Source organism: Notothenia rossii, assembly GCF_949606895.1.
Source record: "Notothenia rossii genome assembly, chromosome: 9".
NCBI classification, from domain to species: domain Eukaryota; kingdom Metazoa; phylum Chordata; class Actinopteri; order Perciformes; family Nototheniidae; genus Notothenia; species Notothenia rossii.
Window position 1 is genome coordinate 7,447,065 of NC_136907.1, and position 15,345 is coordinate 7,462,409.

At 39.0% G+C, this 15,345-nt stretch overlaps 2 protein-coding genes across 4 annotated transcripts; one reads left to right on the forward strand and one right to left on the reverse strand.

The window, feature by feature from the left end:
* Positions 1–1,472: 1,472 nt before the first annotated feature.
* LOC307020061 (transmembrane 4 L6 family member 4-like) lies at positions 1,473–9,600 on the reverse strand. Of its 2 annotated transcripts, none has more exons than XM_079651164.1 (6): positions 9,525–9,600; positions 5,213–5,469; positions 4,435–4,500; positions 3,403–3,536; positions 2,401–2,616; positions 1,473–2,036 (listed from the first exon to the last, which is right to left on the reverse strand). In XM_079651164.1, the coding sequence occupies exons 1-5, from the start codon at positions 9,583–9,585 to the stop codon at positions 2,406–2,408; spliced, it is 729 nt and encodes a 242-aa protein (XP_079507290.1). In that variant the 5' UTR covers positions 9,586–9,600; the 3' UTR covers positions 1,473–2,036; positions 2,401–2,405. The 2 variants fall into 2 exon arrangements, with proteins under 2 accessions (XP_079507290.1, XP_079507289.1); XM_079651163.1 differs by having other exon boundaries at positions 2,396–2,616.
* Positions 5,458–14,190, forward strand: LOC307020059 (mannose-P-dolichol utilization defect 1 protein-like). Of its 2 annotated transcripts, none has more exons than XM_079651161.1 (8): positions 5,458–5,475; positions 6,894–7,128; positions 7,914–7,979; positions 9,247–9,379; positions 10,938–11,023; positions 12,363–12,478; positions 12,999–13,109; positions 13,195–14,190. In XM_079651161.1, the coding sequence occupies exons 1-8, from the start codon at positions 5,473–5,475 to the stop codon at positions 13,303–13,305; spliced, it is 861 nt and encodes a 286-aa protein (XP_079507287.1). In that variant the 5' UTR covers positions 5,458–5,472; the 3' UTR covers positions 13,306–14,190. The 2 variants fall into 2 exon arrangements, with proteins under 2 accessions (XP_079507287.1, XP_079507286.1); XM_079651160.1 differs by lacking the exon at positions 5,458–5,475 and adding an exon at positions 6,109–6,257.
* Positions 14,191–15,345: the final 1,155 nt, after the last annotated feature.

Genomic DNA, 15,345 nt, shown 5'->3' on the forward strand with positions numbered 1-15,345 from the left:
GTGATAACGGTTGTAAATATTGATTAGTGTCCTTCCTCACATAAAGAGGAGAGTTGTTCCCATTTGTTATTAGCAACACAACCACCATCACTGACAACCAGGCCACAGGAGTTACAGATTTAACAGGATAAAGTTAGATATAAAAAAAATGGTAACAGTATTCCCTGTACAGCAGGGGAGTCAAACTACACAGTGGGCCAACATTTAAAAATGGGTACTATTCGAGGGCCGGACTGGTTCAATGTTTATTGCAAAACTTATTGAAATGAACTTATTGCACATATTAAACCAGGAACTAACAAAGCTTAAATTATTGCCTATAAAAACAACTTTAAACATTAAATAATCAGTTGCATTCATTTCTTATGGCTCTATCTGCAGCTTTTCCTCCGTCATTTCTTATGATTACATTTTTACACAGGCCAACAACAGCTTCAAAGAACAAACCAAACATGCCCTGTTGTCGTGAGAGAAAAAGTGCAGAAGGAAACATCCATGTAAACTCAGGGTGCTGCTCTGTGATGCTAGTTCAGATACTTGGCATCTCATCTTGGCTGCAAGTTCATCAATGTTTGGGGTCAGGCTCTGAGCTGAGGAGACCCTCAGGATGGAGTGAAGGTGTGCGTGCAATATACCAGTGGGCCAGATCTAATAGTAATTAGAAATTATCCTGCGGGACGAAATTAAATCCACCAAGGGCCTGATTTGGCCCCCGGGCCTTGAGTTTGACACATGTGCCTTAGAGTTACATAAAAGAAAGACGTCATCAGATTAGTGAGATTTCCCAAAAATGCTAGCAGTATTAAAATGTTACAAAAAGAGCATGTTGTGTTGTTTTTAAAGGATCAGATTGTATTTCTACTTTGTAAACTGTACTGTTCTGTATACTATACTGCCTGCATCTGCTTCATGGTTTTAACTTTCTTTGGTTCATTTGTTCTTTTTTAATTCAGCAGGTGAACCTATATGTTCATAAAATAGTGTGTATGAGCTTAACTGTATGTACATGTTCTGTCAGCTCAGATTGTGTCCCTGCTTTTTTAAACTCTAGTCTGTGCTCATGTGTTTCATTGTTGGTGTGAAGGACACATTTTTGATACCTTTGATATCTTGGTTTCCTCTTTTCTAAGGTCTCGTTGTTCTGTTATCTTACATAAATCATAGTAGTATCATAAATTGTGTATTGACATGTTCATCAAAGGATGAAAGTAACTACTCCTGTGTTAGGGTTAAACAGAAGTACATGTGCTGCATCATAAAATAAAGTGTGCCATAATCCACTTTCTCTCCCCGTTATCAGGCAATAAGCAGTGACATTTAGCTTAGTTTGTTTTGTTAAACAGCATTACACTGCTGGGAGAATCAGCAGGTGAATACGACACTTTAACCTTCCTGATATCTAACCTGTTGGCTCTCATAACAGTCAGCTGTTCAAAAGTAAATGTCCAACAAGTTGAGATAACTCTGAAACATTTGTATAGATAAAGATACTGTAACCGTATTGCTTTATTGCAGTCAACAATACAATGATGTAACTTGACAGTAAAACTTGACTATAATTAGCATTTGTATCTTTAATACACTGTAACATTGTAAAGCATAATTAAATTAAGCTAACGTTTTTAAAGTCTGAAAAAATACAGGACACAAGAGTATGGTGGAGTTTAGGGCCAGGGTAAAAAACGCATGCACAATTTATTTTAAACATTTCCAGAATTAAGTTGTTTTTCAAACTACATGCTATCGCTATAGCATTTAAATCTGCATTCAAATTACAAAACAAATGATCATATTATACCTGGCAAAATAATGATATCTGTCTTTATTCTTGACATCTTAACTCATTGCCTTTTACTCAAACTTCATCTCATAATTGTTCCTCTTTATGGCCCTAATGATCTTCCAACAGCAGTAAGTTATTAAAAGCCATGCAGCGTTTGATGCAGATGCAGCGAAGCAAACTTCTCCCAGCTTTCCAGTAGGTGGCGCCATTGAAATCTTCAGAAGTGGTATTAGTTCCTCCTGACTCATGGTTCCTGAATAAAAAAAAACACACATCAAATGTAAAAATAAACTGGTGGACAGAACTTTTTGAATCCATCTATCTGCTGCAGACGAATTAAGTTAAAAAAGAAGTAGAAAGAAAGTGAGGTCAAAGAAAACAATTTCTGCTAAAAAGTGAGCAATGATTGAGAGACCTAAACATTTCAGATGTGTGTTTCTCACACTGCTCTGTTACTTAAATTCATGTACCTTTGATATTCATGTTGTATCATCTTTGCTTTTAAATGAGTGTTTTTAAATGCCATTTCATAATATGTTTCTTAATGTCTTTCATTTTTGTGAAGCACTTTGAATTGCCTTGTGTCGAAAGGTGCTATGTAAATAAACTTGCCTCGCCTTGCTTATGATAGTGGGGCTTCATCCAGCTTGTTCTCGTTGTAGGCTCCAAACATGCAGCCAGCGAGGCCGTTGATTATCTGCGCGGCGCAGAGCAGCGCCTGCAGACAGCTGGTGGCCATCAGGGTGAGGAACAGCCCGATGTTGAACTGCACCACGTTCTTAGGCTCAACACACTTTGCCCACAAAGAAGAGTCGGCCAGGTAGGAGGTGTTACTGTGGGAAATAAGATGCTTAAATGACAACCACTTCATCGTTTTTAAAGGGGCCCTATTCTGTTTTTGGAGGGTTTCCTTTTCATATAGTATGTTTTAGGTTTTTGTGCATGTAAATGGGCTGCAAAATTCCATCACCAGACACTTTATTAACGCTGCTATGGACAGTCTTGCACTACTAAATTCTCAAAGATATTGAAGTGACTGTTATTTTGTATATATTGATTGTAGTGCTTTTATTTAGGTCTTAATGTGTGCATAAATGTTTCTTTTGATTGTGTATATATAGGTATAAACATATTTGCATACATATTTATTTTTGTATTTAGGATTGTGAGAAACCGTGTTTCGAGCTCTCTGTCTGTAAAACAGAAACTGGAAGATTGACAATAAAGTTGACTTTGACTTTGACAAAGGCTTAAGTTTCCATCAGAGGGAGAAACGCCTCCATTGGACTCCTTTGTTTACTTCCGTAACATAGTGACATCACTTAGTAACAATGGCTAACGCTCCAACATATTGTACATGATAGGCTAAGGTGCGGGACATCTGTAAGCGGTTGACCAATCACAACAGAGCCGGCCAGTTAACCAATCAGAGCAGACTGCGCTCTGGTTTCAGACAGAGGGTGAAAAGAGGTGCTGCAACACAGGCAGTATGAGGAAAATAAAGAGCTTTTTGAACATTAGAGCATGGAGACATGTCACAGTAGAGACACTAAATACTATAATATGAACCTGAAAATAAGCATAATATGTCCTTTTTAAATCGGAAATCTGTTCGTAACCTGTGTTTGAAAGGTGTCGTCCATTCGCCGTCAGCGTAGCAGAGGGGCCCACTGTTCAGACCGATCAACGCCACAATGAAGCTGTAGAAAGCGCCGGCCACCCCCACTGCAGCGAAGGCAATGGAGAGGAACATCTGCAGTCAAATGACAAAGAAAGGTCAGAGATTTAGATGTTAAAGGTCACCTATTATGCAAAATCCACTTCTTTATGTCTCTTCTACATCAACATGTGTCCCCTCTGTGTAAAGAGATTCTGGAAGTTTCAGGAACAAAGATTCTCTCTCTTTTTGTCCTGATCCATTTCTATAAAAACCTGTCTGAAAATGAGCTGATCAGATTTTGGCCACTTTATGATGTCATAACGATTTTTTTGGCTTGTGTAACCATTAAGCAATCACCAACCAAAGTAACCCCCTCCCCCCCCCGCCCCCCACACCTTAGCACCTGAATCTCCTCCTAGAGCACCATTGAGTTCTTTTTAACCAAATCTCTCTCAGAGGGGCGTGGGGAGGGGCTCCTTATTTTCATCTAAAGTAACAGACAGAGAATCAGCACTTTGGAAACAGGGCTGAAACAGAGGGGATTATGGGTAATGCTGCAATGATCTGTTTGGTATTTGGAGCCAAACACTTCAGAGACATGTTTGTATATATCTGAGACCTATAATATATTGATGAAAAACAGTATCATGGGGGACCTTTAAAATATTTTCAGTTGGTATCATTATACCAGTGGTTTTTCTGGTTGAACCGACGCCATTACGATAGAAATGAGTGTGCTTTTTAAGAAAAGTAAGAAAAGGGGAAACTAAATGTGCATCTTCATCCCTTTATCGAGAATTCATGTTCTGCAATGGTGATGCAGCATTATGCAGCATATTCGTTTCCTTTTTTTGTATTGAGTCATTCTCCGCTTGATTAACCTCCATCGAACACTTGAATCTAGTAGAACGTTCTTCTTCCCCGGAGAAAAATAGATTGACAAAACAATGTGAACTCAAGGCGCTCTGACTACTGACTCCGACTGACTCACCCCAAAACGATTCCCACAGCAGCCATTATCTCCAGTGAAGTGGATGTAAATCGATGAGATCAACACCTACGGAGGAACACATTAATTGTCAGGGAATAAGAGGACGCCATTGTGTGAAAACATGTTCAAAATAGCAAATGACATTCCTTAAAAAAAAAAAAGATCCGCACCGAAGAAACCTTTTCACAGTCCGTTTAGAGGGATTCCTTTTCAAACCTTTCTTGAAAAAGGAAGTCTTGGTGCCTCTTGACGGTCTCTTACACCAGAATGGGATACATGTTGACTATAGCTAGTTAAGAAAAACACATATTTTGACCAATTTAGCCCCAAATTAGGACTAACTTACTGAAACCAATTTAACAAACGCTATAGAGAATGTTGTTCATTTACCATAGGCAGCACAACTCTGAAACAAGTTACATCTATTCCAAAGTCACCTCCTTCAGACGGTACAGCCACCACGGCCCCTGGTAGACCACCAAACAATACTGACTGTGACAATCTCGTGCAATAACGCTGCTACCGTATGTGCGATATAGGCCTACACTCTTTTGCATTCACAGTTGCAGCAGAACGCAGTCGTTATTCTGCTGCAACTTCACTCAGCAATACAACGTGCAATACATGCATTATACACAAGCTTATATACATTCATAATTTCACTTCGCTTTTAAAATGTGCACCTATTAGTCCTTATTTTAATTTGGACTAATATGGGCTTGTCTCTATTTTGTCTTTTTATTTGTTTGCCTTTATTCTGCTGTCTGTTTCCACTCACCATGATTCCTCCTCCGAGGAGCCCCCCCATGTATTTCACCTCCTCGGTGATGAGGCCCTGCTGTGCGTACTTGACGGACCCGTCGGGGAAGAACAGCACGATGTTACAGAGGATGGAGATGAACACGAACGGATACAGAGAAAAGGCGATGAATTTGGAACATTTTGCAGTAGACATCTTGTCAGAGTGGTTGTTGACTAACGGCTGCACTGACTCTTCTGCTCTATTCCTTCCTGTTTTTAGAGAAGACAAGTCCCCTGATGGTGAGGGAGGTGTGATAAGTTACACACGCACTTCAGTTATTTATTTGAGTAATTTTAATTTAGCATATTTTGCACTATTCTTACTTAAATAGGGGGGGGTATCTGTCATGTGTGTGTATATTTTATATGTTTACACCGTCTCCCCTCATTTCATGCAATGCAATTTTCTCTGTAAAAGATGAACTACCTGATTAATCATCCCTAATATATATATATATATATATCTAACCAGGGAGTCAAACCTGCAATGAATGCATGCATCATAAAATGTAATTGATGGCTTTAATGTCGGAAGATGAAAACTTAGAAATAATAATAATAATAATAATAATAATACATGTGACTTGAATAGCCCTTTTCTAGAAACTCAAAGACGCTTTGACAGAGAATAAAATAAATAAATTAAAAAAACAAACAAAACAAACAAAGACATACAAAAAGAGATAAACAAAACAGAAAATAGGGGGGGGGGGGGGGGGGTCAGTGGTTGAATGCAGTGTTGAACAGGTGGGTTTTGAGTGATGTTTTGAATGCTGTGAGGAAGGAAGAGTCTCTGATGGATTGGGATAGTGAGTTCCAGGGGGTGCGGGGGGGGGGCAGTAGCAGAGCGGAGGGAGCGAGTGGGAGTGTGTCTGTGGAGGAGGTCAGTCAGGTAGGATGGGGCCAGGTTATGGAGGGCTTTGTATGTCATCAGGAGGATTTTGTACTGAATTCTCTGGGGGAGGGGGAGCCAGTGGAGCTTGATGAGGACGGGGGTGATGTGGTCACGGATTCGGGTGTGGGTGAGTAGACGGGCGGCGGAGTTCTGGATGTATTGAAGTTTGTTGAGGATGTTTGCAGGTGAACCATAGGAGGCTGTTGCAATATGGAAGTTGTCTTTTGTATTGTTTAAGTGTAATGAATTTAGGATTCCCTTATAAATGATGTTAAGGAATGTATTTATTCAATTATTTCTTTGTATAAGTCCCCGCTGCAATTTTTTTTTTTTTATCACGTTATTGTGCAAAATCTTGAATATGTATTGTCACCTATATTATTATGATTATTATTTATTTATTTATTTGATTTAAGTGAAAAATAAAACTTCTTCTAAATGTAGTTATAAAGAGATTTCGTTTTAATGGCCTATTTTTCACATAAATAAAATTGAAAACACAAATTAATATTTTTGCATTTTCCTATAATCTGTTTTTTTAAGGAAGGAGAGCAACAAGTAATTTAAATGGCCCTTTCTTCACATGGGGGGAAAAAGCTAAAACTTTACACCAAAAACTAATCAAGTCACGTATTTATATTTAAAATAATGAATACATCATATTAATAATAAAGGTTGTTTGTATAGTTCATTGTTAAAGTTACAAAATGATTAACAAAATATATATTCAGCTATCATTATTTAAGATGCCTATATTTAACAGCAGGACACTGGACAGGGGAGCCTATCAGAGAGAGAGAGGGGGGTCTTCAGAGGTCAGGGCACCCTCCGGCTCCTCTATAAACACCGGGGATCCTCAGAGTCCCTCCCCCAGGCACAGAGCACCAGTCCCGGCTGCAGCTCCACCATGGCCCCGTCTGCCTTCAAAAACTTCCTGGTTACTTTTTTAATGCCAGAAAAATGTTACGAGAGGTTTTTCGTCAACTTCCACATGAACGGTGAGCTCCTCGTGAGGACTTTTTGGAACGAAGACTGTTTATTAATATATAAACAGTCTCTGGGGAAATCCTGCAGAAATCTCCAGATGTGAGGAGGCGTTTCTTCTCTAGCCTAGCACTGTGTTTAGCGTTTTTACAAACTGTGATATAATGTGTTAAATGTGGCTATTATTTCCGTAATTCGTCTACAAAATCCTGTTTAATGCAAACTAAAGCAGGGGTGTAAAATAACTAGGTACATTTACTCAAGTAGGCTACTGTGCTTTGAGGTACTTGTACTTTAACTGCGTGTTTACATGTTATGCTACTTTGTACTTAGTTCTACTTCACCTCAAATCAGAGATAAATCGTGTACTTTTTTCCTCCACTACATTTATGTAATATCTTTAGTTACTTTACAGATCTGGATGAATGATGTGAAATATAATCAAGTGTGGAATCAGACTTTAGTTCCACCTGGAGTAAATTCACAAGCTACCCTGCAGTATACAAAGTCATTCAAACTAGCTGCACCTTTACCAGCTTTGAGAACAGTTTAATGATCAATAATTATAAAACACTTCATATATTATTCTGAAATGGACCAAACTGCAGAATGAGTACTTTTACTTTTGGTACTTTAAATATACTTTTGTACTTTTACTTGAGTAACATTTTGAATGCAGGACTTTTACTGTAACAGAGTATTCCTACACTCTGGTACTTCTACTTTTACTCAAGTACAAGATCTGAGTACTTCTCCCACTTCTTATTGTTTTTAATATTTGTTTGTATCTATGTTTCAGGGGCTTGCCTTAGGTTTGTGATGAGCAGAGTTATGGGATTTTTGATCTTACTGGACACTCTCCTGGGTAAGAAGATAAGCCTTACATCTGATGTAATCATGCAACAGTAACAAAGAAGTCTGTCCTCTCCATAATGATTGATCAATGGCCACCACAGTGATGAGTCACAAACTCTTCTGATAAACTGTTGTGTAACGCTGAACCCTGTAGATCACCATGTCAACATCAGGCCTGCTGATGGCATCACAACATCACTGCATTTAAATATCTGAAATGCAGAAACAGTGACATCTCTAAATATCTCTTAGAAGCTGAACCCTGCCACTGCAAAAATAAAGTAGAGCATTGTATCTGGATACTAAGAAGACATACAGTACTGTACTGTGAGTTTTCCATGACCTACTATACTCCACCCTAAATTGCTCCTGTGGGTATTGCCAACAGTATTTAATGTATTATATACGTAACATGTAATGTAAAGCACTTTGAGGACTGGGAAAAACTCTAAAAAGAAATACCATTAATTATGATTATACTGTTTCATGCCATACTCTATTATGACTTTAAAGTGAGATGTTATGACGTACTATACAAGTACTTTTTTACATTAAACTATACTACAACTTTTTTGGGAAATTTGTATGATATACTTTATTTTTTAACTCATTTTTATTGCATATGATGCTATGCCTTTTTATGACTCTTTTATGGCTAACTGCTATATGATGAAAATACTATATTATGACATTAGCTGTGACGTACAACAATCTTTCATATTTCCACATTCTTTTTAATAATAATTATAGAATCTTTAATGGTCACACGTGCAGAGCACACACAGTGACATTTGGCCTCTGCTTTTAACCCATCCTAGTACCAGGAGTCTAGTACTAGGAGCAGTGGGAAGCTATTGTACAGCGCCCGGGGAGCAATGGGAGTGAGGGGGGAAGGGGGGTGTCCGGTGCCTTGCTCAAGGGCTCCACGGCAGGGCAGGAGGTGAACTGGGACCTCTCCAAGTAGCAGTCCACACTCCATATTATAGGTCTGGTCGGGGACTTGAGCCGACGACCCGACAGCTCCCAGTCCAAGCCCCTACTGACTGAACCACACATAATAATAATAATAATGATAATAATAATAAGAAGAAGAAGAAGAAGAAGAAGAAGAAGAAGAAGATGAAGAAGAACCTCCCCCTCAACGAAATACAGACAATAATTGCAAATCAAGAGCGAAATGTTTCCGTCTTCCACTGCAATTGTTCAATGTTTTACTCATTTGTAAAGATATGTATTGTTAATCCTGACACTGACTGCATGTTGTGGTCTCTGTGCAGCGCAGCTCCCCCAGCTGCTGAAGATATTGTGGAGGAGAAGTGCAGATGGTCTGAGTCTGACCTCCGCCCTGCTGCAGCTCTACGCCTTCTCCTGTCCTGTCGTGTACGCCATAGCACACCACTTCCCCCTCTTGTACGTATATAGCATCGAAATAACACAAAAGAGTTCTCTGTCTGATTCACTGGTAGATCAGACCACAAGTCATTAATTAATCAGTTGCATGTTACTCATTATTCCTCTTACTACTGTGTCCTGAGTTGAGATGCATTCACTTTACCGTTTACATCTATTTCTGTGATGCTATTAGTATACTCCGATGTCAACAACAAGCCCAACATCAAAGCGCGTTTCAGCAGTTATTTCCTCAGCTAGCTTCAGTTTATGAATATGACTCACTGTTTGAACAAGCCACTGGGTGTGCACTGATGACATCAATTCAAACAAATGTACACTCCTTAATGTCAATCCGCCAAGTTAAACAGGAAGTCTGTTAATGTTCTGGAGAGAAGGACACATACCTGCCAACCCTACCGATTTGGGCGGTAGTCTACCGCTTTTGACATGTTTCTACCGCCTTCCGACTCAGCTGGTTTTCTCTACCGATTTTCGATCTTCCCAAACTATAACAAATAAAAATGACACTCCGTAGACACTGGACTCGACTTTTGGCGGACACCGTTTGCAGCGTGATCGCATCATACAAACAGTCCTCTGTGTTTCTGAAAGAGAAACAACGTGCAGACCGGGGGTAACGTTGCCTTTCCTCTGCACCCCCGGGGCTGATGGGTAATCACCCCCAATTAAGTGAGTGAGGGAACAGAGACGAGGCATTTGAGTACTGCAGGATTTCCCCGTTAATATCAGTGTCTCAAACAGTTGGCGACTGAAAGACATCCAGTGTTTGGTCTTTTCCGGAAGCATCCTACAGTGTCTGAACTGAAAGAGGACCACAAACACACACAAAATATAATACAATTTTGAGATTTAGGGATATTTATCTCCCATTCTTTAACTTTTTCTGTCATTTTCAACACCAAACATGTCGTTAATGTCTCTGTTTAGTGAACTACAGCAATCTGAAAGCCTGTACATTATTTATATCACACTTTATCAGTAGAAAAATGCAGGAAATTACTTTTTTAATGCAGTATTTTCTGATCTATGGCGCAACACAAAGATATTTTGCTCTGTGCAAACCTTTGACTCTAATATATCAACAACATGAAACAAGAATATGAGCCTGGCTTTATCCAATGTTCACACAAGAGTTCTACATCCTGACACATCCTTCATCTGCACTGTCTCAACTGAAAGAGGACCAGAAACACATTAAAAAATATTATAAAATGTGGAGACTTTGGGATATTTATCTCCCATTCTTTTACTTTTCGGGCATTTTACAGACCAGACATATCGTTGATGTCACTGTTTACCAAACTACCACTTTTTCTGAAAAATGCATAAAATGATGCAATACATGTTAAATACTTGGTTTATACATGTGATTACTGGGGTTCCATTTCTTCTGATTACCTCATTTGGGCGTGCACATTTGCCGCGTGCAAACCTACCTCTTTTGGATTTGGAAAGGTTGGCATGTATGGAAGGATGTTTCTCTGAGAGCTTTTGTCTGCAGCTGACTGTATATCTGTTATTATACTTATCATAGATGTGTTTTACTTCTTCGCAGTGCCTGGGGTGAGAGGCTCATCACGTTGACCCAGACTGCCGCCATTGTCTTCCTCATCCTGTATTATCGTGGCCGAACCCTCCCAGGTTAGCGCACACTCAAGCACAATTTTTCTTATTTCATATTCCAAAATATGAATGTACTTTTAATGCATTTTTTTTTAACGGGATGCCGGGGGGGGATGTGGTGCCATGATCTGGTGTGTGAGGAATCTGGCGGCTGCATCTTCTACCCCCCCCCCCCAAGCTTTGTCATTACAAAATAATGCCTGTTATGATCACTTTAAACCATTTCCTTTCATAGTTTGTTTTCCAATCCTTTGTCATTACTTACTTTTTTATCCAAAAATGATAGCCTCAATACATTGCCTACAATTGTTGATGTTGAACACCTTTCAAAAACCACACCACCTTTTGTCAGTACAGTAGTTACATTTAAGAACCATTGAAATAGCTTCTGATTAGGTTTATCTAGATAAGTGTTTCTCAAACTTTTTCATACCAAAGACCACTTAACCAATAAAAAAACACTCGCGGACCACCTAACTCCACAAATATCCCAAATCACATCCTTTTTCTAGAACAGATTACAAATCGCCTGAAAATGGTACAAGCAAGAGGCAACATGTGTGATGAAGGTGTTGCGCTGGGCTTGAAACTTAAGCTCGCTTCATTGCGGAGATATTCCCGCGAGAGTGCGGAAATCTTAAATGTATTTATTTATTTCAAATGTGAAATTTTACCAATATACTCACGGACCACTAAGGGGCGCTCACGGGCCACCAGTTGTCCGCGGACCCATTTGAGAAGCACTGACTAGATGAAGCCTCAGCAAGGCCTTCATGCCTTTTTCAAGCTTAAACACTCTACAGAGTTATTCAATAAAAATGTATATAGTCAAAAGTCATAACTGTATTTTCACAGAAGGTGACTTTTGTAGAGTCATCAGTCACATCAATCATTAAGAAGTCAAATGCTTTATTGAAAAATGAAAAGCTCCTGTGCATCCTGTATGAGTATATTAATAGTATTTATATTTCTGCTACTAAAACGCTTGTGTTGTTCAGTCTGATGTTTATGTGAAGAAGGGTTTATCAGTGACTCATAAAGTCTTCCTGTTTAATTCTTTGCTCAATGCTTTCGTGGAGCGCCCTCTTGTGGTGTTATCTTGTGTCTCATAAACTTCTCAGAGGGACCTTGTGTTCAAAGAACACATTTCACTGAGTTAAAGAGGACATGTTGTGCTCATCTTCAAGTTCATATTTGTTTTTTGTGCCTCTACTGTTTAATGTTTAAAAAGGTCTTCCTGCACTGCCTACCTCTTTTCCCCCTCTGTCTGAAACCAGAGCTGGTTTTCAGTGTAGCCTTTTTTTTTCTTTGTGCAGGAAATTCTTTATTCATTCCTGTTATTCTCTTTTCATGGCAGGAATTCTGTTCCTCTTGGCTTTCGGAGGGGCCATTTTCCTTCTGGCGTCCTATGCAGCGGCAGCAGTCGTCTCAGCGATGCAGGCCTCCTGTTTGCCGGCTTTAATAGCAAGCAAGGTAGCAACTCAAACATATCTCTGCAGCTCAATATGTTTGCTGTCCTATGACCATTACAACCTGTATGGAGGTAGATTTGTTTCAATTATTATGTATGAACAGACCAATAATGCGTGAAATGTGTTAATGTAAAACACCTTCCACAAATGCATAAGAAAAAATTATTTCTCTGTCTAAAAATATTTAGCAAGTACACATACAAAACTACAAATGCACTTGCACTATTTTATGTGTTGCACTGTTGGAGGACCTCAGATCTTCATTGTCATAACTACACGGTAGCTATTGTACAAATGACAATAACAGTCTTGAATCTGGAAAATCATGCAGTAAAATCTATGAATTCTCTAATTATAAAATACAACTAAACAAATCACACTCGTGAATATCTTTCTAACATCTCTGTTAGTGGATCACTTTTTTTACACACATGGCTTTTTGAGACAAACTAAAAGTAAGCATGTAAAATGTAAATCTATCAGAGGACAGAGAATGTATTTGCTGTTATCGTTGTTTCCAGGTCTTCCAGGCTGGAACAAACCACAGTAACGACAGCACGGGCCAGCTGTCCTCTCTGTCGGTGCTTCTGTCCTGGGCCGGCTCTCTGGGATTCATCTTTGTGTCTCTACAGGTACGCTCACACAGAAACACAGCATGCACTATACTCCAATCTCTCATGGTTACCTTTACTAACTGCTCCAAACTGTGTCTTACAGGAGACAGGAAACTGGTTAGCCACGGTGTCCCACACTCTGTCAGCCTGTCTCAGCTGCGTCCTCCTGGCTCAGGTCCTCTGCCCTGATGCCACCAAGAAGAAGAGCGAGTAGAGGTGGAGGACAGTGATGAACAAACACTCATGTGCAAATCCTTCCTGTCCTTTGAGGAAATGCTTTGGGATTCTGAGCCAGATGTTGGAATAAGAATGGCTACAAATACAGCACAGATGTAGCAGGAAATGTTTACAGTACAGAACACTTTTTGTATATATATATATATATGGCTGTATGCTACATTAAGATATTTCATATTGACGATATATTATGCTAATTTCCAGGTGCATATTTGTATTTCTTGCCTCTACATGTCTCCATGCTTTAAGGTTCAAAAAGCTCTTTATTGTTCTCATACTGCCTGTGCTGCTGCACCTCTTTTCACCCTCTGTCTGAGACCAGAGCCCAGTCTGCTCTGATTGGTTAGCTGGCCAGCTCTGTTGTGATTGGTCAACTGCTGAGAGAAGTCCCGCTCCATCACGTACAATGTGTTGGACTTCCTGTTTAGTGTCTGGATCGTTTATGTCCCATTCCACATATCTCCATCATGTATTATGATTGTATTTGAAACTGTTTGTGAATAAAATGCATTGAATGTAACGTCATAAAAGTTAGTTTAGTATGTCAGAAATTAATTATGGTATATTATGTCAACAAAGTATAGTATTTCCTCCTAAGCACCCGTTTTTAATTTTGTATGCAAGTAGCTTTCCATTAACAGGTTTATATGCTTCACGCCCGCCGTCAAACGCTCACTGTTGCTCGGTAACACTGGATGTTTGCAGGAGCTCAGCCAAGACACACTGAGGTAACCGTGTTGACCTTGTTTGTGTTTTCTGTCCAACAGCTCACAAAATGAGATATCACAAGATAATAAACCATTTCTTTATTTAATTATGCTGATTATAATTGTCTCTGTAATAAACTGTAAGATTTAAAAGAGCTGTCACCTTCACTCACCTTTGTGTCGGCACTGTGAAGACCTTAGTCGAGCATTATCAAGGTGTACATACAAAGCTGACCTCCTCCAGTTTGCTCTTTGTTTGCCTTTCACACAGCATTAGCCTTGTGCACCATGCCATGGTGACCCAGCTGACACGAGACATGTGACGTGTCATACACACAAAGAAAACCTGCAAGTGAATCGAGTGAAACTACAATGACTAAATACAAACAAAATATACAAAATTAAAGCCTGTTGTTGCACACATGTGACATGATATATACACATTACTGCAAGTGAAAAAACAAAACCCTGGTGCCTGCAGGTAGATCAAATAATAGTTAATAGTTTCTTTGTGTTTTTCATCACCATTTGTATCTTACTATATCAGTGGTGGCATTTATTCAAGTATAACATGTACTTGTACTTTACTTTGATATCTTATTTATACTTCTACTTCAGTACCATTCATAGGGAATATTATGCTTTTTAGTCCACTACATATCATTTACAGCCTTAGCTACTTTAAGTAAATATTTGTATTAAGAAATGTAATGTTTTTATTTTAAATTAAACCACAGTTCATACAAGAACAGTTTCTAATCGATTGATTGTTTTAGGTTTTTCTTTAGATACTTTGAGTGCATGTATGCTCAAATGTAAATTTCCCCTACTGTATGTGGGACGAATAAATGTATTCTGATTTCAATTCAGGCTTTTCAATTGGAATAAAGTATGTTCACAGTATGGTATTTACACTTTTACTAAAGTAAGGGATCTAAATACTTCCTCCGTCCACTTGCCTTCTATCTAAATAAGTGCACAGGTAAATATAACGGTAATGCAAAATGATTGATGCCCTAGCTTTCCTTTCATATTTCAGAACATGCATTTTCTTTGTTTCTAAAATAACCTCAAAAATAATTGTGCATGTTAAGCCCAATGTGATAATGGCGTCACCTGATGAGTGCTGTAACTCACAGTGCTGCACTCTCTGTTCTCCAATTAGGCAATAGGTTGGTGGGGAAATTCATCAATTGCACAATTGTGAATTTAGTCAGAAGATCACAGTCATTCTGGTAAACTGGAGGAAATTAACCTCCAGCCAAAACTCCCCTCGGGCTCATCACGTGACGTATTTCAAGTAAAAGAGT